General features: G+C 46.6%; 1 protein-coding gene across 3 annotated transcripts; it reads left to right on the forward strand.

The window, feature by feature from the left end:
* The first annotated feature begins 170 nt into the window (after positions 1–170).
* Positions 171–24,148, forward strand: BRD9 (bromodomain containing 9). Of its 3 annotated transcripts, none has more exons than XM_016212235.2 (16): positions 171–283; positions 937–1,151; positions 1,476–1,608; positions 3,024–3,084; positions 3,512–3,656; positions 4,661–4,771; positions 5,455–5,630; positions 6,999–7,131; positions 8,897–8,972; positions 10,310–10,411; positions 11,475–11,607; positions 13,326–13,437; positions 16,786–16,824; positions 19,628–19,727; positions 22,198–22,365; positions 23,780–24,148. In XM_016212235.2, exons 1-16 carry the CDS (start codon positions 232–234, stop codon positions 23,878–23,880), a joined length of 1,857 nt encoding a protein of 618 aa, XP_016067721.1. In that variant the 5' UTR covers positions 171–231; the 3' UTR covers positions 23,881–24,148. The 3 variants fall into 3 exon arrangements, with proteins under 3 accessions (XP_016067721.1, XP_016067726.1, XP_016067734.1); XM_016212240.2 differs by having other exon boundaries at positions 5,515–5,630; XM_016212248.2 differs by having other exon boundaries at positions 5,518–5,630.
* The last annotated feature ends 675 nt before the right edge of the window (positions 24,149–24,823 follow it).

Consider the following 24,823-nt stretch of genomic DNA (forward strand, 5'->3'; position numbering starts at 1 on the left):
GGCCCTGCCCGCACTTTGAATCTGCCGCGCTCCGAGTGCCGTCCCCTAACCCGGAAGCACTCTGGCCGGGCGAGCGGGGGGGGGTACTTCCGGCCGCTGGGTCGACTTCCGGCTGGGTCCCTGGACCTCCCCCGGGTGAGGGGAGCACCAAGCCGGGGCTGCAGGGGCGGTGGCCACGCTTGGGCCGCGCTCGCTGCTGCCCTCGGCCCGCGCCTCGCCCCTGCCACCGCCATGGGCAAGAAGCACAAGAAGCACAAGACTGAGTGGCGCTCGTCGTACGAGGGTGAGGCGGCGGGCGCGCTTTGTGACGCCGGGCCGGGTGGGCGTTCGCGCGGGCGGGCGGGCGAGCGACGGTCCCGGGGACGCGCTAAGGATCCCGGGCTCGCGTGCTTTCGCGGTGGGCGGGGACTGGGCTCGAGGGGCAGGGGGCTCGAGCTCTGAGTCTGGTTCATCTCCCAAGCCCTGGAGAAGAGCTAAGCATCTGAGTTGACTTGTGTCCGGGTTTCCAGGAGAAGCTCTTACTGGTCTGTCCTTCCGCCTTTCCCTGCCAGTGCCTGGTCCTGCAACAGTTCGTTCCGTGCCAGCGGACAAGGGGGTGAACAGAGGCCAGGGGGTATTGAGGATGCGGGATCGGGCTGCGGGGTCGCAGGTCCTGGTCTTGTTGCTTACCCCTGTCACTGGCTTCCTGAGGATAATGCAGTATGAGGGGGAAGGATATGAAGAGGAAAGGCAAGCAACACCCAGCCACTCTCAGCTTTGCCCCATGGTGTTTCCCTCATGCTTTTAGCATTCCCCTGCTCTGCCTTAGCAGGGCCAGTCCTCCTCTTATGTGGGCGTCGGCAGTAACACCCACACATTGGGCCAGCCATGCAATCTACCTGTGAGGTGTTTTCTCTAAGCATATACAGTGAGGGGCCGCCCTCTCTGTCTCTGCAGATTACACAGACAAACCCTTGGAGAAGCCTCTGAAGCTGGTTCTCAAGGTTGGAGGAAGTGAAGTGACTGAACTCTCTGGATCTGGCCACGACTCCAGTTACTACGATGATAGATCAGACCATGAGCGAGAGAGACACAAAGAAAAGAAGAAGAAAAAGAAGAAAAAGTCAGAGAAGGAGAAATATCTGGATGATGAAGAAAGAAGGAAGCGAAAGGTAAAGGAAGGTGGTGGCCAGCATGTGCTGGCCCCAAAACCCCTGGAGGGAAGGCATACAGAATGAGTGCTGCAGGGCTAGGAAAGGAGGGGGTATTTTGTTTGTAGGAAGACAGACCATAAAAGTAGTTTCTTCAGTTCTGGCTCTTTGAGCATTGCTTCTCCTCTGACTTTTGGGGAAGGTCTTTGCAAGAGCGGGAGTCTAGAGTGAGAAGAGTCTCTGGAAAGAGGGTGTTTCTCTCTTAGCTTTGTGTTTCTCCTTAGAATCAGGAGGTTTGCTTAAAGCTGTTTGCATTGCTCTCACTGCCTTGAATTTGCCTCCCAGGAAGAGAAGAAGCGGAAACGGGAAAAGGAACACTGTGACACAGAGGGAGAGGCTGATGACTTTGATCCTGGGAAGAAGGTAGAGGTGGAGCCACCCCCCGATCGGCCAATTCGAGCATGCCGGACACAGCCAGGCAAGTGATGGCATTTTCAAAAACTTCCTTGGAGTGTTGGAGCTTGTCACTAACGCAGTGGTTGGTACCATGTCCTGCAGCTTTTGGGGAGAAGCACAGAAGGAAGGGACAGTGTTTTCTCTTTCAAGGTCTCACATGAAATATAGCTGGATCTGAGGTTCTTGCCATCATCTTTGAACTTCTAGAGCAGGGTTTGACCAACTGTTGCTCCTGGCCTTTTTCTTTAAGCACGTGAGCTAAGGAGCTCATTATAGATGGGAGGCAGCTAGTGTTTCAATCAGTTATTCAGGACTTCAGAAACACTGGGAGCTGTGCTGGCTCCACCAAAGGAGAGCTTCTAGAACCCTCTGATCTGTGTGTGGTCACTTCCCTCAGAGGCTTCCAGATGGTCAGGTTGTTTGCCCTTTAGGGGTTTCTTTTCTTGCTGGGGGAGGTAGGAGGTATTGTATTGCAGTCGTGGTGGGGTGCTGTTTTCTGGCAGCACCCTCCCCTGTGCGAGTCATTGCCATGGTGAACAAGTAGGACTCGGGGCTGCTGAATGTGTTGAGAAGATCAAGTGCAAACAACATTTCATTAAATGAATGTGTTAGTACAAAGTTAGTACAGTCACTGGTAATTGTTGGCTTAATCTGACTTAACTCTTTGAGGTCATATACTGGTGCTTCCCCCTCAGTATGCCTGAAGAGCTAATGATCACATGATACTTTCTTAGTGATTCTGAAGAGCATTACTATTGGGTACCTGCCGGTCTTCACTTCTGTTGTGCCTTGGTTCCTCAATGGAGAATGGCATTTAGAAATCAAAGTCTGGGTGTACTAGGTGTAGCCCTCAGTGAACAGAGCTAGGAAAGGCCATTATATACATACAACTTCTAGAGGGAAGCTAGACTGACATCTGTGTTTACATTCACCAATAACTATGTTTTCACATGTGTGCCCGGAGATGTAGCTTGTAATAACTCCTGTGCAGTGTGTGTTCCTATCCCTATTTCACGCATGAAGAACAGACATATCCAGAAGTGTAGGACTCAAGTGAAATGATGGTGAATCCAGGATCAGCTTCTATATCCAAAGCCTTTGTTCTCCCTTTCATACCTTGTCTGTAATATACTAGGCCCATTTGATGATAGGGGCTGGAAATAGATTGATTGCTGATAGCTACATGTTCTTGTTTTAAGGGATATTGGCACTCAGGTTTAGGGACTGATGTGTGAGTGTCCTTTCCACCCAGCTGAGCTTTGTAGGGGGCCAAGGCTGGGTCTGGTTTATCTTTGTATCCAGTTCTTATTTGAACCTTCTTATTAAAATGCTGTGGAACTCAAACAAATAAGTACATACTGTGAAATTGGAGCTCTCCAGTGAAATGATATCAGAATCTTTTTGTTCAATTTATTTTTTTACTTTTTAAATCATCAGCTGAAAATGAGAGCACGCCTATTCAACAACTACTAGAGCATTTCCTCCGCCAGCTCCAGAGGTAAAGAGTGTTTCTAAAGAGCTTGGGGACATTTGGGTGTCCTTTTCTCTGAGGCATTCTTGCCCCCACCACCATCATGTGTGAAGTAGATACTTGGCTTTTACTGGTAATACCTTGTCTGACTGGGTGGCAAGCATGTGGGCAAGCACCATTGGAGAGCAGAGTGGGGAGGGCTCTGTCACTGTGGGGGATTGTCAAAGACGCTGTGATGTAAATGTCATGGCTATAGCCAGGATGCTGGTTTTGGAATTTTTAGTGTATCCAAAAATACCTACCACAGTTTTAGAGAGCATAACTTTTATTTCTTATTTTTAAGAAAGAAACTTTGGTCAATTATATTAATATTTTTGTTGTGAAGGATTTTGTATCATTCAGAAATTTAGGTTTTAGGGGTTTCCAGTTCAAATAAAGATGTTTTTGTTTTCAGAAAAGATCCTCATGGATTTTTTGCTTTTCCTGTCACGGATGCAATTGCTCCTGGATATTCAATGATAATAAAACATCCAATGGATTTTGGCACAATGAAAGACAAAATCATGGCTAATGAATATAAGTCAGTCACGGAATTTAAGGTAAATTAATTTCAGTTCCTAAAATGATTGTTTGGAAGCTCTGCATTAATTTATGCTCTGTAAATGCTTCATTCATCTTAGGTCATTTCCAGTTGCAAGCTTTCACAGGTGTTTCTGTATTTGGGTTGATGTTTCACAAACATCAAGGAAATGGGTTGGTTGTAATTTTCTCTGTATTTTGGTCTAGAACAGTGATTTTCAACTTTTTCATCTCAGGGCACATAAACTAATTACTAAAATCCTGTAGCACACCAAAAAATATATTTTTGGCTGATCTGACCAAAAAAATAGGTATAATTTAAATTTATTCACACCAGACAGCTATTATTGTTTTGGCTGTTGTAATTTTTTTTATTTGACAGTCTATGGGCAAAGAGGTCAGTGGCCCTGCCTGGTGTGGCGTGGTTAAAACTGCTACAGGAAGTCATGTCAGGAGACAACAGAACCATTGACCACACACGATGCAGTGTGATCATGTGCTAATCATTTCCTGAACGTTATGAGCTATGGCTCTTAGATTTAAATGTGTACAATATTGTCATAGGTGTATGTCTGTGAAATCACTACAGTGTTTTTTCCAACATATGGCCTATTTGCTAAAATTTGTTTAAAATGACAGTGAATTAATAACAAAAAATAACCTATTAACTTAATTATAAGCAAATCTTGGTTAAGAGCATTTTAAGATTAATAGAATATTCATATTCACAAGTGACACATGGATTGGAATTTTGTTCGTTAAATCTGAAGTCTGTTAAATCAAGGTCCTCAAAATTGAGGGTTTACTGTATTATGCTCAAAAAAGTACAGACTTTGTTTCATGCAAGTAAAGATCAGTGAACAATTATGAAAATTTCTCTGAAAGGGTTTTAAAGTTAATTTTTTAATTAAAGAAATTTAATTGTTTTTTACCTAATTTCCAGCTCTTCATTTTTGCCTCTAAACTCTTTGCTGTTGTCTGGATGGTATTTCAAACTTGATGAATTTTTCTTTTCTTTTTTCAGGCAGATTTCAAACTGATGTGTGATAATGCAATGACATACAACAGACCTGATACTGTGTACTACAAGTTAGCTAAGAAGATTCTTCACGCAGGCTTTAAGATGATGAGCAAAGTAAGAAAGCCACTAACATCGAGGAGCCACAGAAACGAGAGTTCTCCTCCTCTACGTTGTTTATGCCTAAACAGAAACTCACTCACAGTGAATGACATGCTTCCATCTTTCCGTCACTGGCCACGGCATGGACCCCTCTGCTTTAGGGTAGACACCGCAGGCTGCCCTCTCCATGTCCCTCTCCTCCAGGCACTCCTCTTTCTGTTCCTGCTCCTGCCCTAGCTGTAACATCTCCTTTAGGGTGGGTGGACAGTTCCAATCTGTTGATCTCAACTCTAGGTGTCTGTCTCACTGGTTTGCCAGCAGCCTTTGGGTTTGTTTTGTATGGTTGCCTCAGTGAATCCAGCCAGGAGATCCTTATCATCCTGAATGGTTTGCCAGGTCTGTCCTGTGAGCCATGTTGCATGTGTCGTGTGTCTAGGACCAGTGCCTTGTGCCCGATGAGCCTGTAGGTGAGGTGCAGCCCTGTGCCCTCTGGCCTGTTCCCTTCTGTCAGCTCTGAGCACTTGCCAGCTAATTGCACCCTTTGGTGCTGACCCCATGAGCACCTCCCACTGCACTGCATGGAAGGTTAGCTGATAGGCCAGGTGAGGCTGTGGCCATCCCCATCCCATCCCATCATCATGGCGCCTTGGCTGTGAGGGAGAGGTAAAGTCGTGCTGCTCTGTCCTTTCTGATTCTAGGAGCGGCTGTTAGCTTTGAAGCGCAGCATGTCGTTTATGCAGGACATGGATTTTTCTCAGCAGGCAGCTCTTCTGGGCAATGAAGACACAGCTGTTGAGGAACCTGTTCCTGAAGTTGTACCCGTACAAGTAGAAACTGCCAAGAAATCGAAAAGGCCGAGTAGAGAAGTCATCAGGTAAAGAGAAGTGCCCTTGTCTATGGAGTCGGACACCTACCTTGGGAAGGCGGGTGCTTCCCGCAGAGAGCAGGTTAGGGACACAGGCCTGTGTTTGTGCTGGTATCTCCAGAGTAGCTTAGGGATAGGCTGCTTGTGCAGCCTGGTGGGAGGAACACAGCTCCTCAGAAGCTTCAATATATGTTCAGAGGGACATGATCATCTTTCCCTGTCCACCTTGAGAGTGAAGTGACCATAATGTGTGGGTAATGAATGTCACCATTATCACTGGACAGTGTCAGAAGACCATGGACCCCGCAGTCAGTTCTGTGAGGAATGGTGATTTGCTGTGTGACTCATGCTCTCCACATATAGACGCACCACCATTCTACAGCAAGCACAGTAACTTGTCCTGGAGGAGAGTCAGTGTTACACTGATGGACACAAGAGGCAAAAGGGCTGAGACAGCCCCCACTTGCATGTACACTGCTCTGTCCCAGGTGTGACACGATGAGCTCATCTGTCCCGCCTTGCAGTATGTCTACTGGTCACTGCTATTCCCACATGTATCCTGTTTGTAAATATTTGTTGGCTCGTTACTTCCAAGAAGCCTCCTTACATTCAGGACACATGCTGGGGATCTGGGCTTGCCTGTCCCAGGCTGATGGAGCAAAATTGTGTCATGTTGGGTAGGCAACACACATGACAATGTGCATTTCTCACCACGCTCCCTCAGCTCCCTGCTCCTGTAGCTGTAAACGCTGGACCAGGGGAAGGGCCTTGTAGGTTCAGGATCCCCAGGCAGGGCTTGCTCCCATGGCTCCTTGGAGGGGTCCCACCCACCTGCTTCTGGAACCTTCTACAGAGACTGTCTCCCTCGGGTGCTGCACCTAGCACCTCTCAGTTTTTTAAATCAAGAACTCCTCCACATGGAACCTGAGGCTGGCTTGTTAAAGTCTTGGGGCATCCCTTGGGCCTTGCAGTGGAGGCTGCTCTTCAGCCCACAAGCAGCCTCGTACTCCCAGCCCCAGCTCGCCACCAGCACCTCAACCCTCCACAGAATTTTTGCCACTTTTCCTAGTGGTGCCTTGAATAATGCTTGAACTAGTGAGGCTCCTGTCATGTGGTATTTCTTCTATTTTTCTTAAAGTAACTGAAATGTAACTGAGACGTGAGAAATATGGAAAATTTACTTATTGTTCTTCTTAATGGGAGGGTCTTGTTTTATGTGGTTAGAACTAAAAGGAAAGGGAGCAAAAGTGCACTTTGTGTCACTCCTACTGGTCCTTTATGTGACTTGGGGGGCGCTAGGAACTGACCACAGTGGGAAGGAGTGAAATGGTGTGCGCTCTGCCTCCTGGTGACTCGTGTGGTGTTCCTGCCTTGTAGCTGCATGTTTGAGCCAGAAGGAAATGCTTGCAGCTTGACTGACAGCACAGCAGAAGAGCATGTGCTGGCCTTGGTGGAGCACGCTGCGGATGAGGCTCGAGACAGAATCAACCGACTCCTTCCAGGTGGCAAGGTAGTGCTCCCTGGTGGGTGTGGGTGTTTTCTGCCAGGACGATGGCACAGCTGTCAGAATCAAGAGTTAACATCAGGATGTACATGTGTCTAGTCCAAGCTTCATTGCTGTCATGGGGTGCCTTTGTCACTGGAGGATCCAGCTCAGGAGCACATGCTATAGTCAGGGTCAGCTCCTTGTCCTCTGTGGCCATTGTAGCCACTGGTCCTATCTCATGGGGGTGAAGGGGTCCTCCAGGGACAGAAGCGTGGGTCAGGAGTATGTTAACCTCCATCACTCGACAGAGGCTGAGCCAACCAGGCTTCCCTGCTGTAGTTAATTCTTTTCCCTGGGTACTCATGTCTTTGTGTGCCCTGCAGTCACTCATGGGTCTGACCCAGGTATGGCTGGTCCTCAGGAGGAGGTCTCAACCATCCTGTGAGCATCTCCTCTACTCTGACACAAGAAGACGTTCTAAGCCAGCATGTCCAGTAGAAATAATGCAAGTCACATTTGCTTTAAACTTCCTAGTAGTTGTGTTAACAAGGACGCAGGTGACATTATGATATATTTTACTTTACCTGATATACCCAAGATCTTATTTCAATGTGTAGTCTGAACTAGAACCTCACATTTTCATACTAAGTCTGTGAAATGCAGATCGTAAAGAATTCAGAAGTGATAACTTTTTCAATATGTCGGGTTATATAAATTCTGTTAAAATTAATTTTGCCTGCTTCTTTTTGGTTATTAATGTGCCTGTTAGAAAGTTTGAGGTTCCCTGTGTGGCTTATGTTGTCGTTCTGTTGCACCTGCTGATCTGCACCTGTTGCGCTTTAGCCTTGGAATCGGCTGTTTCTCCAAGGATCCCTGGTTCCTTAGTGGAGAATGGTGTTCAGAAACCCAGACCTGGATGCTGTGTATATGTGGTTCTCAGTGGATAGAACTAGGAAAGGCTGTTACACACAGCATCTAGAAGGAACCTAGACCGACCTCTGTGTTTATATTCACCAAAAACCATGTTTTCCTACTGCACCTCTAATGCCACCCAGTATCACTGGGCCTGCTCTCCCTTTTTCCCTTTCGGTTTTGTAATTCCACAGTGAAAAACCTGGCTTTCGTTACCCTTAATACACTTATTTGATTAAGAGTAACCAATCCCACATCCCCTTATGCCCTACTCACCCTGCTTGAGCCCTGGTTCCCCTTTCGGGCTTGCTGCTCCCTCTCAGACATTCGGTCCCAGTTTGGGCTCCAGCATCTGGACAGGTGGGCACCCTTCTCCGCCTCTTCACCATGCACACTGACACAGAGGTGCCTTCTTTTACTCTCTTCATGGCCTGCAGAGGAGGAGTTGGTCTTATCTGGTGGTTGGTTTTAAGTGGAAAGTTCCCATGTGTTTTAGAGATGGAGCCTCTGGGCTAATTGTTGTCTTGTTCTGACTTGTTTCGTAGAGGCTTCTGACCTACTATAAAATGTTACTAGGTAAAGTTTTGTTTCAAAAGCTCCTTTTTAGAAGGTGTCATGAAGAGCTTTTCTAAGTTCTTTCATTGCATTTGTGTGCACTTTACTTGCAAGTGGGTCTTAAACTCCAGGGAAGGATATGAGAGGGGCCTCTGGTCTTTGTTCATGAAGAAACAAGTGACCTCTGTGGCCTTTCAGGGTTGTCCAAGCTAGGCCATGCTCCTAGGCCTTTGTTTTGTTGGAGCTTCAGTAGAAGTCTCATGTGTAGAAGCTAAGGGCACACTCCTGGGGGGAGTGTGCACTCAGGCCTGCTTCCTTGCAGATGGGCTATCTGAAGAAGAGCGGAGATGGGAGCCTGCTCTACAGCGTGGTCAACACAGCTGAGCCAGACGCCGACGGTGGGTGGCCCCTCTCAGGGCTCAGTTTTCTTTTTAGCCTTCATGCTATTCTACTGACCTCTATTCCTATTCAGTGATTTTAAAACCTTTTAACCTGATTGTAATGTCTATTTTCCCTGGAGTAAAGTGCAGATAAGAAGCACTGTTTGGTTTCTCATGCCTGCACAGCTCCCCTCACCATGACACCTATGTGGTAAATGGACTGAGGGTGGTTGTCCAGGGGGGGCGGGGGTGCTGGTCAGACCTAAATGACCGAGATCCCTAGGACAGCCAGCAGGGCTAGAGTTGCACTCCCGCAAAGCTGCAGGCTTGGGGCTGGACTTCCCGATACTGTCATGAGGGATTTACCTCACAAGTTCACTGAGAGCTCCTTTGTCAGAAACTAGTGCCCAACTCTGCCCTACCCTCAAAGCTTGAAAGAGGTAACTGTCAGCTCAAACACGGGTTTTGGAAGAAAAACCCCTGTTGATAAGTACATCAAGGAAGATCTTGAAGGAGACATAAATACTGGTTTCATCCAATCTCTGTGATCATTTTTGTGGTCTTTGAGAAGTCTTTCTGTACTTTTCCATCTTGAAAGAGATTTCAAAGGCTTGTCCTATGAAGAAAAGCAAAACTCACTCCAGTGAGTTTTGAATATGCATATGTGCACACACACAGAGAAAATGAAACACTTTTCTTGGCCTTGCTCACATAGATGCCCGGCAGCCCCCATGGACCTGACATGCCTGGTGGCATTATTGCACCCAGCTCTTGACATGCAGGTTTATTTAGTGTTCTCTGATGTGTACAGAGTATAAACTCTGATCAGTTTCTTTGCTCTTTAGCCAGAGTGAATCATACTCTTCTTCATAAGAGAATAGATGAGTTGATCAGCAGTTAGCTTAGAGAGCATGAGGTAGGGGTTCTGATTGGGGATTTGAAGAATCCTGGGCAGGTCACATGAATAGTATGTGAATGACAACTTCAATATAGAAAATGTGCAGTTGGAGAGTGTACAAAGGTGGGGGCTCCACTGTTGCTATTAGAATCATTCAGCATTTCTTAGAGGTGGTGAGTGGTTAGTTTGAAAATGTTATGTTGCTAGTGTCGTGGTCAGAGAGCTGAAGTTTTTCATTATGTTGACTTCGGAGTAATCATAAAGTGAAATTGGAGTGCAGTTAAGGTTTGAGAATGGCAGTTGGCTTTTGTAAATTTGATTTTAGATGGTCTTTATAGAGAGCCCTCAGGCCCTCTCTCCCACACATACCTACTCTGATTTAAAGAGAGTGCTTGAGGTGCTGTGTGGGGCTGGGGGTTCCCAGAACCCCCAGCTCACAGCCCTGGTCTTCTTGCAGAGGAGGAGACCCACCCAGTGGACCTGAGCTCCCTCTCCAGCAAGCTGCTTCCTGGCTTCAGCTTCACCACACTGGGCTTCAAAGACGAGAGACGGAGCAAAGGTAAGTGGGGAGGAGCGCACAGGTCAGTGAGTCACTGTAAAGGAGTGAGTCCCCAATTCCTCCTCCAAGATCTTCCTATTTTTAGAACTGTGTTTAGATTCTGATTTTGAGACTAGTAATAAAATTAAGACCATTTGAAGTGATGGGAATAAAAATGACATTGGGCAAGTTCCTCCTTTGTCATCTGCTCTTTACTGATGGATGGGTCTCAGCCCTGCACTTAGTGCAGTTCCCTAGATGGGCTGCTGCCGTGATAGCTAGGACTCTTGGGGCCAGGTGGTAGTGAACTAGTGGTGGAAATTTAATTTCCTCCCACAAACTATCACATTTTATCCATTTGGACAGGGTGGTGATGCTGCCTGCATCCGAGAGAGATCTGTGAGTGACTGTCTCCAGAGAGCATGAGGGAGGGTGTGGGTGCACTGGCTGCATTTGTATTGGTGGTTGGCTATCTGGTTTGTTTTAGAGTGTCTGTTAGTATGTGTAGCTGTTTTCTTCCCAGGGGACCCTTTGATTATCACACTGGTGTGCTACTGGCATCTAGCAGGGAGAGGCCCAGGCTGCTGCTTCATACCCTTTCGTGCCCCGGACACAGCCGTCTTGGCCCCTCACATTATTTGTGCAGAGGTGCCAGCATGTACCTCCCTCAGGACAGTGACCCTCTGATTCCCCTTACAACCCCTCAGCATGAGCTGGCCTCTGTAGATGCGGTTGCCAGTGATGTCTGGGATGCGACATGACCGGCACCAAGAAGCCCTTCTGCTTGTCGCACTCACCTCCTTACAGAATACTGAACCATTCTCTGCAGCCATTTGCCACAGAGTTAAAAACAGGGTGATGAAGTGATTCTCCTAGTTATGCCCCCAAAGTTTTTACTAGTTCAGCTGTACTCACTAGTTCAGCAAGAATTTCATAGAGGAGAAAGGATGCCACTGGGGGTGATATGTTGTGCAAGACTGTGGGTGAGCAACACAAGGAGAAAGCTGGAGTGCATCTTGTACTGGATGCAGTTTGAGTGTAAATCTGACGCTTCTTATGCTTTTACTTTTTCTTTCACTCTCAGTCACATTTCTCTCAAGTGCCAGTACTGCACTTTCAATGCATAATAATTCTGTATTTGGAGACTTGAAATCAGACGAAACAGAGCTTCTGTATTCTGCCTACGGAGATGAGACGGGTGTGCAGTGTGCACTGAGGTAAGCTGTGCCTGGAGACATGGGCCTGTTTCTTGCTTGCTCTGTGGTGGGAGCCATTTTCCCACTGAGTAGTTCAGAACTCATTTGCGGCCAAGTGGGGGAGACATCCACTGGCAGCAGGTTCAAATAGCAGAAATTTCCAAGTTATTTTCAGTGAAGTTTGGGTAACTCAGTCACAATTTTAAGAAGGTGGTGATCCAGGCTGTAGCTCAAAAAAGCATTTGTGTGTATGTGTATAACCACCTGTGTGTTTAGTAAGAGTTTGTTTCACAATTGTATTGAGATGTGGTTCTTGGTGGCTCCATTAGTCAGCTTGGGCTGTGTAACAAGCCCACCAGACAGAGCAGTAAACAGCTGACATTTATTGTCTCCTAGTTCTGTAGGCTGCAAGTCTAAGATGCAGGTGTCAGCAGAGCAGCTTTCTCCTGAGGCCTCTTTGTGTATTTTTCATTTTTTGTGGCAAAAGAGAAGTTGGTTACTCATGAATTTTAGTAATTTTCTCTAGGGAAAGTAACTTAATTTTGCTATATCCTCTAAGAAGTGGAATCTTTCCATACTAGATCTTTGTTTTATTCTAAAAAGAAACAGAATATCTGAAAAATAAAAAAAGTCAGCAGCTAATACAGTAAATGAATACCTAGCCCAGATTTTTGTGATACAAAAGAAAAAGTAGAAGACTGAGGAGGAATTTCTTACCGGAGAGAATGGTGTCATAAGTTGGTGACCCTCCCCTTTACCCTGCTTACTCTGGCAGCATGCTCACAGCCCTTCAGGGACACCAGTCATCTTTTGGTCAGGTAGCACTGTGTGTGGCTGGACCAGACTTGCTTTCCCTAAGTGTGTGCTCCTTAAGCACGTACAGATTGTGTGCTGTACAGTGAAAAGTCACAGCGGAAGAGCAACACTTGAAGGCAGGCAGACAGGGCCTGGCCTTGGATATCAGGGCCCCTTCCTACTGGACTCCCCACACCACCTTCCCCAGACACTTTGCCCTGTGGCACTTCCAGTCCATACTGTGAGTGTTCTGGCCAGTCCCTTTTCTCAACTGTCATTTGGTGGTTTATCATAAAATGTTCCTGGTAGACACTTGGGTAGTGTCACTTCCAGAACAGCAGCCCTCCTCGCTCTGTGTGAAGGTCTTTGAAGTCTGGACAGCCCTTTTGAGCCTTTTCCATGCTAGGACCATGGGTTATCCATTTGCTGCCTTCTTTTAAACTTCTTGGTAGTTTTATTTTGGTTTTTAAAGCATTCACATGGCCCAAAAATCAAAGTGAAACTAAAAGGTGTCCATGGAGAGCCTGGCTTCTACAACTGCTCCCTCCCCTCTTAAGTAAGTAGCCATTTACACTGTGCATCTCTTCTCAATCTACTTGTATCTTAAAATCCAAAACAAATAGCTATGAATGTGCTTCTTTACAGAGTTAGTATAAGTCATCTTATGTATGTGTATACACTGTTCTTCACCTTTCTTTTTTTTAAATTAATTTTTTCTTAAGATCTTTTTAACTTTTTTGGGTCATGGTCCACTTTGAGGATCCAGTGAAGTTTGAACCTCCACATCTGGGAGGTTCGCAGCTCTCAGAAAGAACCTCTCATGGAGCAGTGGTTGAGGTGTACTGATGTGACAGGCTTCTCTGCTCAGGACTGCTGGCAATAGAGTCTGGAAGATGAGAGCACATAGTGTTTGTGTCAACATATTCTCTCCTGACCCTTTTCAGCCTGCAGGAGTTTGTGAAGGATGCTGGGAGCTACAGCAAGAGAATGGTGGACGACCTTCTGGACCAGATCACAGGTGGAGACCACTCACGGATGCTCTTCCAGCTGAGGCAGGTGGGCTGCACTGTGGCGAAATTCCTGTAAGAGCCCATCCAAACAACTGGCTTCTCAGGGAAGAATGGGCTGTTTTTAGATTATCTCTAGTAGTTCTTCCTTCACTCATTTTTCATTTTTACTTTTAACCACCAACTGTCTTTAAAAGAGGCTTTTAAAAGCCTTCTCTATTTACCACATATTCACTCTTCATAACTTTGTGTATGTCCAGATTTCTTTCATCTGCTGTCATTTTCCTTTGTCCTGAAGAATTCTTTTATAGTATGGGTTTGCTGCAGTGAATTTGGTCAGCTTTTCTTTGAGAAAAGTCTTTATTTTACCTTAAATTTTTAAAAAAATATGTTTTTGTTGATTTCAGAGAGAGGGAGGGAGAGGGGGAGAGAGAGAGAGAGAAACATCAATGATGAGAGAGAGTCATTGATTGGCTACCTCCTGCACACCTCCTACTGGGGATTGAGCTCCAAACCAGAGCATGTGCCCCAACCCAGAATCAAACCTTAACTTCCTGGATCATAGGTTGATGCTCAACCACTGAGCCATGCCGGCCAGGCTTACCTTCATTTTTGAAATTTATTTTTCTTGGGTATGAACTTAATAGGTTGATGTTGTTTTCCTCTTTACTTTAAAAGATATCTGACTTGCAGTGTTCCTGTGTCTGCAGTCATTTTTATCTTTGTTTTCCATTTGTAATGTGTGTTTTTTAAGTCAAGATCAAGCCTTGACAAACAGGCCCATGAGCTAAGAATGTTTTTTTACACTTTTTTAAGATTATTAAAAAAAAGAAGACAACTATGCTACAGACCCTACATGGCCTTCAAAGCCTCAAATACAGGGGTAGGCAGAAGTAGGCTAACAGTTGTGAGTACATGAGAGATTATTCTTGTATTTATTTACTGTAGCATTTGTATTTCCATACAAACAACTATAAACCTCCTTTTGCCCCTGTATTTGCTGTCTGGCCCTTCAGAGGAAAAGTTTGCTGACTTCTGCTCTAGATGCTTTTAATTTTTAATCTTTATAACTGATTTTCAGCAACTTATTATAGTTTTCAACAAATTTAGAAGAATTTTCAGCTATTATTTCTTCAAATATTGTTTGCACCCTTCTTTCATCTTTTCCGAGACACTGACCGTTGTGTTAAGATAGCTTAACATATTCCACACATTACTAAAGCTCTCCTTTTTTTTTTAAAGACTTTTTTTCCTCTTTCAGTTTGAAGAGTTTCTATTGTCATGGCTTTGAGTTTAGTAATCTTTTCTTATGCCATGCCTAAATCTGTTAATCCCAAACAGTAAACTTTTCATTTAAGATACTGTTTTCTATCTCTAGAATTCCATTTAGTTCTATTTTTTTTTTTTTTTGCATCATCCTTTCTCACATTGTGTTTTTGTTTTCCTTTAAATCTTTGAACGTGTTCATAATCTTTATTATAGCTTCTTTTAAAGTCCTTACCCACTAATCCTGTCATTTCTATCATTCTGGATCTATCTCTGTTGGCAAATTTTCCTTTGGTTTATAGGCCATGATTTGCTGCTTTGTTATCTGGTTGGATGCTGGGCTTACACTGCTGTGTGTTTAGACTGTGCTAATACAGCAGCTATTAGCCACAGGTGGCTATGGGGAAATTTAGAGGTAGCTAGTCTGGATTTAGAAATGTCCAAAGTGTGAGCTACAAACTAGAATTTTAAAGACTAGTACAAAAAAAGAAATGTAAAAACATTTTAATGATTATTTTGTTTGATTTACATGTTAGAATAAAAACATATTCTATAGATTAAGTAAACTGTTAAGACTAATCGCACTAGCGTTAAGGTTAATTTTAATATGGCTACTAGAAAATTTAAAATTAGTTGTAAGCTTACATTATATTTCTGTTGGACACGATTGGTCTGGTTTTTATTTTCTTCCTTTAAAAAATGTTTATGTTGATTTTGGCAGAGTTGGTACTTCTGAATGACCTGATCCTCTTGGGGCTTGTTTTTAAGCTTTGTTAGGATCGGTCTAGGCAACCTTTCTTTTAGGGCTATTTTGGTTTAAATACTAAGGAGTGGCCTTTTTGAGGTCTCTTCTGGTGGCCCTAGTTTCTGTGAGGTGTCTGCTTTGGCTGGGTAGAGTTCAGACATGTCTCACTCTATGTGCATAGCTCTGTTGCATTTCATCTGTATGTGCACAGGTTAGTGTCATCCTGGCCCAGCATCCCTCCCAGATTTCTGGAGCTTCTACTCTGAGCAGTGCGCTCCTCTCTAGACTCTGTCTTGCTAGCCTGTGATCTGTGTGGCAGCCAGGATCTGGGGGCTGTTCTTTGTTTGCACTGTGGTCTGAAAGTTTCCTCGTGGCACTGTCTCTGGACACAGCATCTGGAACGTGCATCTGCAGCATGTGTCTGTACATCGTGTGGTGGTTATAGTAGGAGGCCCTAAAATGTGCTGGCACCTCAGTTTCCTTTTTAGGTTCCAGTTTCATCACTCTCTGATAGGGAATTTGTGTTGCAGAGTTGTATCATTTCAGATGGGCCACAGCATTAAATAATACTAAAATGTACGGTAAAGGAAGCTGATACGAAGAAACAGACATTAAAATATGTGAATACTTATTTTTCTGCTTAGAAGTTTGTGAAAATCTTAACACAACAAATCTCAGAAACATTATTTTGAACAAAAGCCCCAATACAATCGTGTACAAACTGAATGGCTATTTTGGGGATATATATGCAGGAGTAGAGTATTTTTAAGGTAGTGCCCCTGCCAGATTATAGAACAGTGGCTCAGTGCAGCATTCAGGCTGTAGTCACACAGTAGTAGTCAAGTATAAGCCTTCTTCCAGGCACTGTACATGCCGAGGAGAAGGGTGCATGGCCCCATAGCTCTGCCCATCCAAGGGCAGTGACACCATCAGGTACCTTGCTACTGTCAGGATTTGAGCTGGACTTGTGCAGCTCTTCTAGGTTAAACCATTAGGCCTGGTATTTTCCTGAGCTGCCCTGGAGATCCAGGGTCCAACATCTGACTTTTTTCTTTTGTTTTACGCCATCCAAGGCTGCAGAAACAAGATTGGGTGTCCTCTCACCCCTTCATCTCTGTTTTGCCCCCAGTGCTCTCATGGGCACTTGGCCCCCAGGAATCGTGGCTGGTGCTGTGTGAATCAGGCCCTCCGTGGTAGAGTTAGCTTTCTCACACTTCCAGCTGCATGGAAGTATTGAGGCCCTGCTCTGATTCACAATATAGTGGGAACGTAATGAGCACAGCCCAAGAGTTGTGAATAAGACACCACATGTGTCCGTGGTGTGGAAGAATTGTCCTATATAAGATCATTTGGAAAAACTGGTTTCCTGCCTGTTTTGCTTTGCAGAGGAGAAATGTCCCGATGAAGCCCCCAGATGAAGTAAAGGTGAGTTCCTTGGACATGTAAGTAAAAACATAATTTTTAGCGCTCCAGCAGGGCGGTTGTATTCTGCCTTTGAAACAGGATGAATGAGAAGAACTTCATGAACTGTCTTATTTAGAAACTGAGTAAGTTTTTGATGACTAAGATTAAGTGGTAGTTCCCCCCCCCCCCCATTTTTAATGGCTTGGGGTAAGGGATGTAAAACCACAGTATATTCCTCCAAATCCAGACTCAGTCATTCACAGGTGCCAGGCAGGTGGGCCTGCTCCAAGGCCTGCAGGGCATACAGCAAGCACTGTTTCTGCAATGGGTTCTTCCAGTCCTGAAAGGTGGGTACACCAACTGGCAAGTGCTGTGTGCCATCAGCTGGGTGCACTGCATGCTTGTGAGATGAGTTTGGCACATCTAGGTCATTGGGGCCTTACCAGTGCCTAATATAGATGGTCTCTATTTGAGGAAACTGTTCCCTGTGATCTGGCTAAGTCCCCCCCCCCCCTTTTTCCCTGTTTCTTGGGAATAACTTGGAGCACACATGTTGGAGCAGAGACGCCAGGACACTGGGCAGGGTGTTGGGGCCTGGGCCATAGTTATTACCCGGGCTTGGTGGTTGGAGGGCTTGCCTGGGGCAGGAGGATCAGGTGTCTGGCAGGTGGGGCTTGTTGAGTAACAGACCAGAGAAGGTAACATGGTGTCTCTTCAGATGGTGTGCTTCCCAGTGTGGATGGGTACATAAGGCAACCAGGGTTCTGCTCAGGCTCTCTGTCTGGTTATGCAGACACCCTCTGGGGAAGAGTGTAAGCCCCACACTCATCTCTGAAAACCTGGGATGCACTGCAAGCTGCCTTGAGCTGGGATCCTGGCACACATTCTTACCCTGCTGCCAGGGCCTCCACAGGGACAGCCCCAGGGCAGGTGTGCAGCTTTCTGAAGGGGCCTCCTGTTACCTGTGCTGTCCCTTGTGCTGAGCACCCGCTTCACACCCCTCTTCGACCCTGTGGTGGCTGTGCTCGTCCCTGCAGTTGGTCCATTCTGTGCTTTCCTATCTGTCTATGATGTGCAGCCTGATGTTGACATGGGATGAGGCACCCACCTCTATTCACTTCATTCCCTCATCCTCTGCCCTTCATGGCATCTGTGGCAATGTGCTTCTGTCACCACTCAGGGCTCCCAGACATTTCTGCAAATATAGTGCTCACTTTTGCTTTAGGATTAACTTTTTAACATCCTCAAAGGCATAAACTTTATTGGTAGCATTTTCAGTGGTTTCTGAGAATGTAGATCTCCACACGTAGCTAGCAGAAGTGGCCAAGTTTCCCACAGGTGGGCCTGTAAAGGTCTAGCCTTGGGAAGGCTCTTTGGTATGCGCGCATGATTAGGGTGTGGGGTGGGGTGTTGCTCTGCCTGGTCTCTAGGGAAATGAGTGGTGCTAAATGCCCTTCTGCTAGTGGAGTAGGTATGAGCAACCCAGTTTTTTTCAGGATGCCTTGGGTTCCAACTTGCCTCATGCTTTAGGATCATCAGGTAAACCTGTAACATCCTTCAAAGACACGCTGTGGGATGACCCCCTGAGTATGAGGAGTGAGGGCTTTGGTGTTGGGCACTGAGCAGGATAACTAAAAACTCTAATCCTCAGTCTCTGGTTAAGAGGCAGGGTGGTAATGGTGGGGTTGTTGTAGGAATTTATGGTGACACTCAAACCTTGGTGCTTGGCCCATCATCGGGCTCTGTAAAACATGAGTTCAGCCTGATGTACTGATGGCCTAAATTGTTACAGTAATAGTTCCTCTTGGAAGAGACTGCTTGTCAAAGCACACACAGAAGTAGGTTTTGTAAAAGCCGAGGGGAGGAAGCAAATTCACAGATCACCATGGCAGAGGGTTTCACACTGAGGCCAAGGCTGCCCAGTGGGCATGGGGGTCATAGGCCTGGTACCCCCTTGCTCAGCAGCAAAATCCTCAGCTTCTTTCAGTCACTGGGTTCCTGTTAGTCACTGGATGGAGGTGGACACCCTCCCTACCGTTCAGGTTAGCAGAGGTCCTGTCTGAGCCCCGGGAGAGTGCTGAGGGTGGAGTGAGGGCGCACAGAAGGCATACACCCCAGCCAGGGCCATAGACTCAGCATCTGTCCTGTGGAGCTTTTGTTTCTTAACTACTTGGTGAAGAAATGATGTCACTCCGGACTGTCAGTTGGGGAGGACACTGTCATTTGACACTAAATTGTCTAGTAGTGACTTAGGACTCAGCACTCATGTAAAGTATGTGATTTGGCAGGATTTCGAGGGCCTTAAAATACTGGAGATGGCCCTTCAAATATTTACTTAAAATATAGCTATGTTAATCCTAAAATTCTAATAGCCTGAGAGTAGTAGCAAATCAGAAGGAAGAAAATTTGCGTGTATGGTAGGATAGAGTATTTCAAGGAAGGTGGGCTGGCCATTTCTGTAATGATGTAGAAAGAGTGGGGAATTGACACAGCAGAAAACTTCCAGAGAGAAGTTGTGCCTCATGAGAGTCAGGACAGCAGGGGTAGCTACAGTCTGTACCCTCGGGAGTCTCAACGGTTCCCTCCACACCCGTAAGTCCCCAGAGAGCCAGCAGCCTTTGTATATCGGTCTAGTATTCTTGGCCTAGATAGTAGCTCGCTCATGAGCTCATACCCATTGGTCCCTGGACAGTAGCATGGGCTGGACACAGCTTACTTTTGCCCACTCCTTGGAATTGGACATGGCAGAGCAGGCCTGTACTGCCAGTGGATGTTCACTGCCCACTTAGTAGTCTTTCCCTCTTTTGTTTCCCATTTTCTGCAGGCTGGAGACTCCATAGGAGATGGTGGCTCTGTTTTGGATTTCATGTCAATGAAGTCGTATTCTGACGTCTCTCTGGACATCTCCATGCTCAGCTCTCTGGGTAGGTTGTGCTGGGCACATGCCTTCCATGTAACACTGCAGTAGGATCATCAGGCTCAGCTGAAAGGAAGTGACCCCTAGTAGTGCGTTTCCACTTAGCCTGAGGGGTGGTCCCTGGGGGCACAGGGCTGGTATACTGCAGCCTGTCCTTGTTCCCCAGAGGATGGCATAGCCTAGTGAGTGGCCATAGGTGAGATGACTCCTGATGAGGCTTGCCTGGATCTCCTTCCTGGCTTCAGGCTCCATCTTTAGAATCACTGGGTCCTTCCATTCTTTTGGTGTATCGGCGTGCTCAAGTGTGCCCACCAGGATGTTCCCTCGTGGGCTGCTGACCCTCCCCCCACCCCATGTGAAATGCCCTCTAACACAGCATTCAATCTTTTGAAGTCTACTCTGCTATCCCAGCTGCCTGTTGATTAGTAGTGGTCATGGTACATCTTCATCCCTCTGCTTACTTTGGACACACATGTGCTTTTCACCTGAGAGCAACTCCCCCCACCCCCTGGCACATGTAGCAACATCTGGAGACATCATTGCTTGTCACAGTTGGGAGAGTGGTGCTTCTGGCATCACATGTAGAGGCCAGAGATGCTGAACCTTTTGAAACGCACAGAATAGTACCCCCACAAAGAGTGACCTGGCCCCAGTGTCTATAATACCTTATGTTAAAATGGATTTCATCAAACAATTTTAAGAGCATAAAGTAAAGTCTTGCTTTGTCATCCACCCTGACAGTCTCTGTCTTTTGGTTGGAGTGTGTTTTGCCCAATTACAAGAACTATTGGATTCACATCTGCCATTTTGCTGGGGGGTTTTTTTCTTTCTGTTTTCCCAATATTCAGGGGTCCCCAAGACCACCCACAGGTTTGGTGATTGCCTATGACTTAGCATATAGTTGTCCTCATGGTTGTGGTTTATTACAGCGAAAAGACACTGACCAGACTCCCCAAAGGAATGAGGCACATGGGGTGCATCTGGAGACCAGGCACGGCTCCCAGAGCCCCATCCTCATGTTCTGCAGGATATACCTAACCCCCAACAGTGATTGTGACAGTGTAGCACCTTTGCTTGGCACAGCCCCAAATTCTGGGCTTCCAGAAGGAAAGCAGGTGTTCAGCATCAATCATACCACTGCACAGATAGGTCAGATGCAGGGAACCCTTCCTGTCATTTGGGTGGTGGGAGGAGTTCTGAAATCCTTGTTCAGTAAAGCTGGCGGTCTAGAGCTGCTATGATAATGCTTTTCTACACGCCAGCTATTCTTTTTTTCTCTGGCTGCATCTTAAGATTTTCTCCTTATTACTGGTTTTCAGTAGTTTGATTGTAATGTGCCATGTTTGTTTTTCTTTAAGTTTATTCTTCCTGGGTTATGTTCAACTGCTTGATCCGAGGGGTTAGATGTTTTATCAAACATGGGAAGTTTGGCTCTACCCAGACTGCCCATTTGTTGTTGAGTCAATGTTTTGGGCTGTCCTGCGCTACATCCTCAAGGGTACTGGTCATCTCTTCTGCTGTGCTGACCTGCCATTGTCCTTCCTGGGGTTTCCCTTCCCAGCTAGCTCTATTCCACTTTTCAATGTTGTCGTCCCTTTCTCGCCTCACGGTTATGGTTTCTCTGCCTTTAACACATGGAGCAGGTACCCAGTTGTCGTTTTAACGCCCTCTCTGCTTATTCCTGCATCTCTTCACAATGTTCCTTCCGGGTGGGGATGTGTTTTCTTGCTCCGTTGCCTGCCTGGTGATTTCTTGGAGGCCAGACTCTGCAGATATGCTGTTGGGTGCTAGATTTGTTACATGCCTTTGAACTGTGGTGACCTTGCTTCAGTAGGCTGTTGGGCAACTTGGAGCTGTCAGACCCTGTCCGGGTTTTGCTTTGAGGCATTATTAGGGCAGGCACAGAGCCACAGTGTAGAGTGAATGTAGTCCCACCCATAGGCTGCATTCCTCCATGTGTGTGGGACACAGATTGTCACACACGTGTGAACTGTTGAACTACCTGGTGGGGTGGAGGGCAGTGCTTGGCCAAGACCTGTGAGCTCTCCAGGCAAGCCTGTCTTCTCCAGCTCTTAGCCCACTCACTGCCTGGCCCTGCAGTTCCCCGCCCTGGCTGTAGCCTTTGTCTAGTCCTGGTGTCTGCAGGCCTCAGTTGCACACATCGTCTTGTTTTCTAGTTGTTTATGACAGGAATGCAAGGCCTCTGACCATAAAATGACTCAGATTGACATGGTTACTGGTTCCTTGTTAGGCATGTTGCCCCTCCCATCATTCTCCACCCTCTTCCCCTCGCTCCGACTATATCGCCCTATCCTCTGAACTTGTGCTCATCTGGCTTCACTTATGAGGGGTTGTTTTCTTGAGTGTGCATAGTGACGAGAGAGAGATCACAGTTACAGACCAGAAGTGCTGGCACGCAGTGCTCGACAGGTGGGCCAGCGGATCTGGGCTGATGTTGTCATGCTGTGTTTGCACAGGGAAAGTGAAGAAGGAGCTGGACCATGATGACAGCCATCTGAACTTGGATGAGACAACAAAACTCTTACAGGACCTGCATGAGGCACAGGCAGAGCGCGGGGGCTCCCGGCCGTCATCCAACCTCAGCTCCCTGTCTAACACCTCCGACAGGGATCAGCACCACCTGGGTAAGGCAGCCCCTGGCCTGACCTCTGCCCCAAATCTTCCAACATCAGTCTGGGAAGAGAGCAGGAGCACTGTCAGAAAGGCTAGAGATCTAGGAGGTTGCAGCTTGAGCAGGCAGTGCAGACCAGTCCGTTGGAGCTTGGAGAACAGGCCTCCCAGTGTGACTGCACTGAGATGAAGTGTTTAAGTGAAGTTCAGTTAGTGTTAGGAATTTGTGGCCTTGGCCGTAGGATGCTGGCAGTCCATGTATCAGGAGGAGTCCTAGGTGGTGGCAGAATTAGACAGAGGCTGTAGACCCTTACAGGCATACAGAGTTAGATGTTGGGAATGTTTCTTTCTTTTGTTCCTGCTTTTAGTCCTAAAACAGTGTGTTGACAAGTTTGTTCCTCCAGGATCCTTATTTGGGGAGAGCACATGACCTTCCATGGCCCGGAGGCTCCTGTGTTTTTTTTTTCTCTTGTTTTTTTTTTTGGTTAATTTTCACCTGAGGATATTTTTTACCATTGATTTTTAAGAGAGAGTGGAAGGGAGGGAGGAAGAGGGAGAGAGAGAATTATCTATTGGTTGCCTGCCACAGGAGCCCTGACCAGGGCCAGGGGTCGAACCTGCAACCCAGGTGTGTGCCCTTGACCAGGAATCAAACCCACCCTTGGGTGTGTGGGCCAATGCTCTAACCACTGAGCAATACTGGCCAGGGCAGGGCTCCTGCATTTAATGAGTGTCATAGCCGGTCCAGGAGGGGAACTAAACATTTGCCTCGAGGCTCCTTAAATGTGTCTGTGCTACTGTTTTAGTTCCCAGATACGAATATTGAATTATTTTTTCAGAGACTAATTGGTGGGGGAGGTAATCAGCTACAGAGTTTTGGCAAAAAGCTGTCCAAATAAGGACCAGTATTTTTGGTCCCATTAACCTTGTGATAAACAGCACACAAAGTAGGTTCCAGGTGGCCCTAGGTCAGCTCCAGGTCTGAGGACTCCATCATCCTTGTGGACTCCCAAGGTGACACTGGAGCCTGCTCAAGGGGCTAGTGTTTGTCTGAGGGACCCCTGGCCAAGGACCCTTTGTTCTTACAGAAGCAGTAGTCCTGTCTGGAGGGTCAGGGCCAGCCTCCTGCTACCAGGTCTTTACAACCATGTCTGTGAACAGGGGCCTTCTGCCTCCTCCCAGGAGTGATAGGGATGGCCTGTACCCTGGGAGATACGATGGGGTGACCTATAACCTGGGAGTGGTATGGGTGGTGGCCCATACCCCAGGAGTGATGAGAGGGGTGGCCTGTACCTCAGGAGCCATTGCTCTGGCTGAGTCCTGGGCTTTGCTACTAACAGGGAGACACAAGATTTTGACCAGGTGCCTGCTAGGCCTGGACTGTGTGTATAGATTTATTGAAATGTCTTGTCTTTCCCGTGATTGCAGGAAGCCCTTCTCGCCTCAGTGTTGGTGAGCAGCCAGAGGTGTCCCATGACCCATACGAATTTCTTCAGTCTCCAGAACCTGCAGCCTCTACAAAGAGCTAGCCTTGTGGATTGTCTACAGGGTTTTTTTTGTTTGTTTTTTTGTTTGTTTGTTTTTGTTTTTATTTGCATGTACAGAGTACAATGTTTTTGTTGTGAGACAAAGACTATCATGTCCCCTTTGGTATGCAGGTGGGAAGGAGCCTGGGGAGGTGGTGAATTGTCTCTGATATCATGTCGGCCGCATGTTGATGCAGTATTTCTGTAGATAGTCCTATGAATCTGAATAATGGAAATCCTATATAAAGGGTGTGTGACCGGATCATATAAAGCTGGTGTGGTCTGTCTTGAGCTTCATGGCATCAGTAAAGCCCTTCTCTGTGGCTGGTGTGGATGCACCTGTTCTGCCCCACATCCTCCACAAGTGGCCCTTGGGAAGCAGACATGGTAGAGTCTGTTCCTGTTCTGTTGGAGATCCTGTATATTCTTTCCCACCAGTCCCCCACATCCCCACATTTCTGAGGTAAATCATGGTAGGGGCCACACAGGAGCATGTGGGGAGCTGGTTGCACACCCTCCTGGCCCTGGACAGGCAGAGAGTTGAGGCAACTTCCCCTGTTCGCTTTTTAATTCACATGCCTGAGAGGAGTACATTCCGCTGGAAGACATAGAGGTCAACTGCCCTGCCAGTTACGATGAAGTATTATGTCCTTAAAATGTTTTTTATACTGAATATGTTTGCTGGATGCCTGTTTATATTGGCAAAATATAAATACAGATCTTTTTTAAAATATATTTTTGTATTGATTTTTAGAGAGGAAGGGAAAGGGAGAGAGAGAAACATCAATGTTGGAGAGAAACATTGATCGGCTGCTTCCTGTACTCCCCCCATTAGGGATCGAGCCTGCAACCCAGGCATGTGCCCTGACCGGGAATTGAACCATGATCTCCTGGTTCATGGGTCGATGCTCAAGCATTGAGCCATGCTGGCCAGGAAGATAATGTC

Source organism: Miniopterus natalensis, chromosome 3 (genome assembly GCF_054644295.1).
Source record: "Miniopterus natalensis isolate mMinNat1 chromosome 3, mMinNat1.hap1, whole genome shotgun sequence".
NCBI lineage: Eukaryota > Metazoa > Chordata > Mammalia > Chiroptera > Miniopteridae > Miniopterus > Miniopterus natalensis.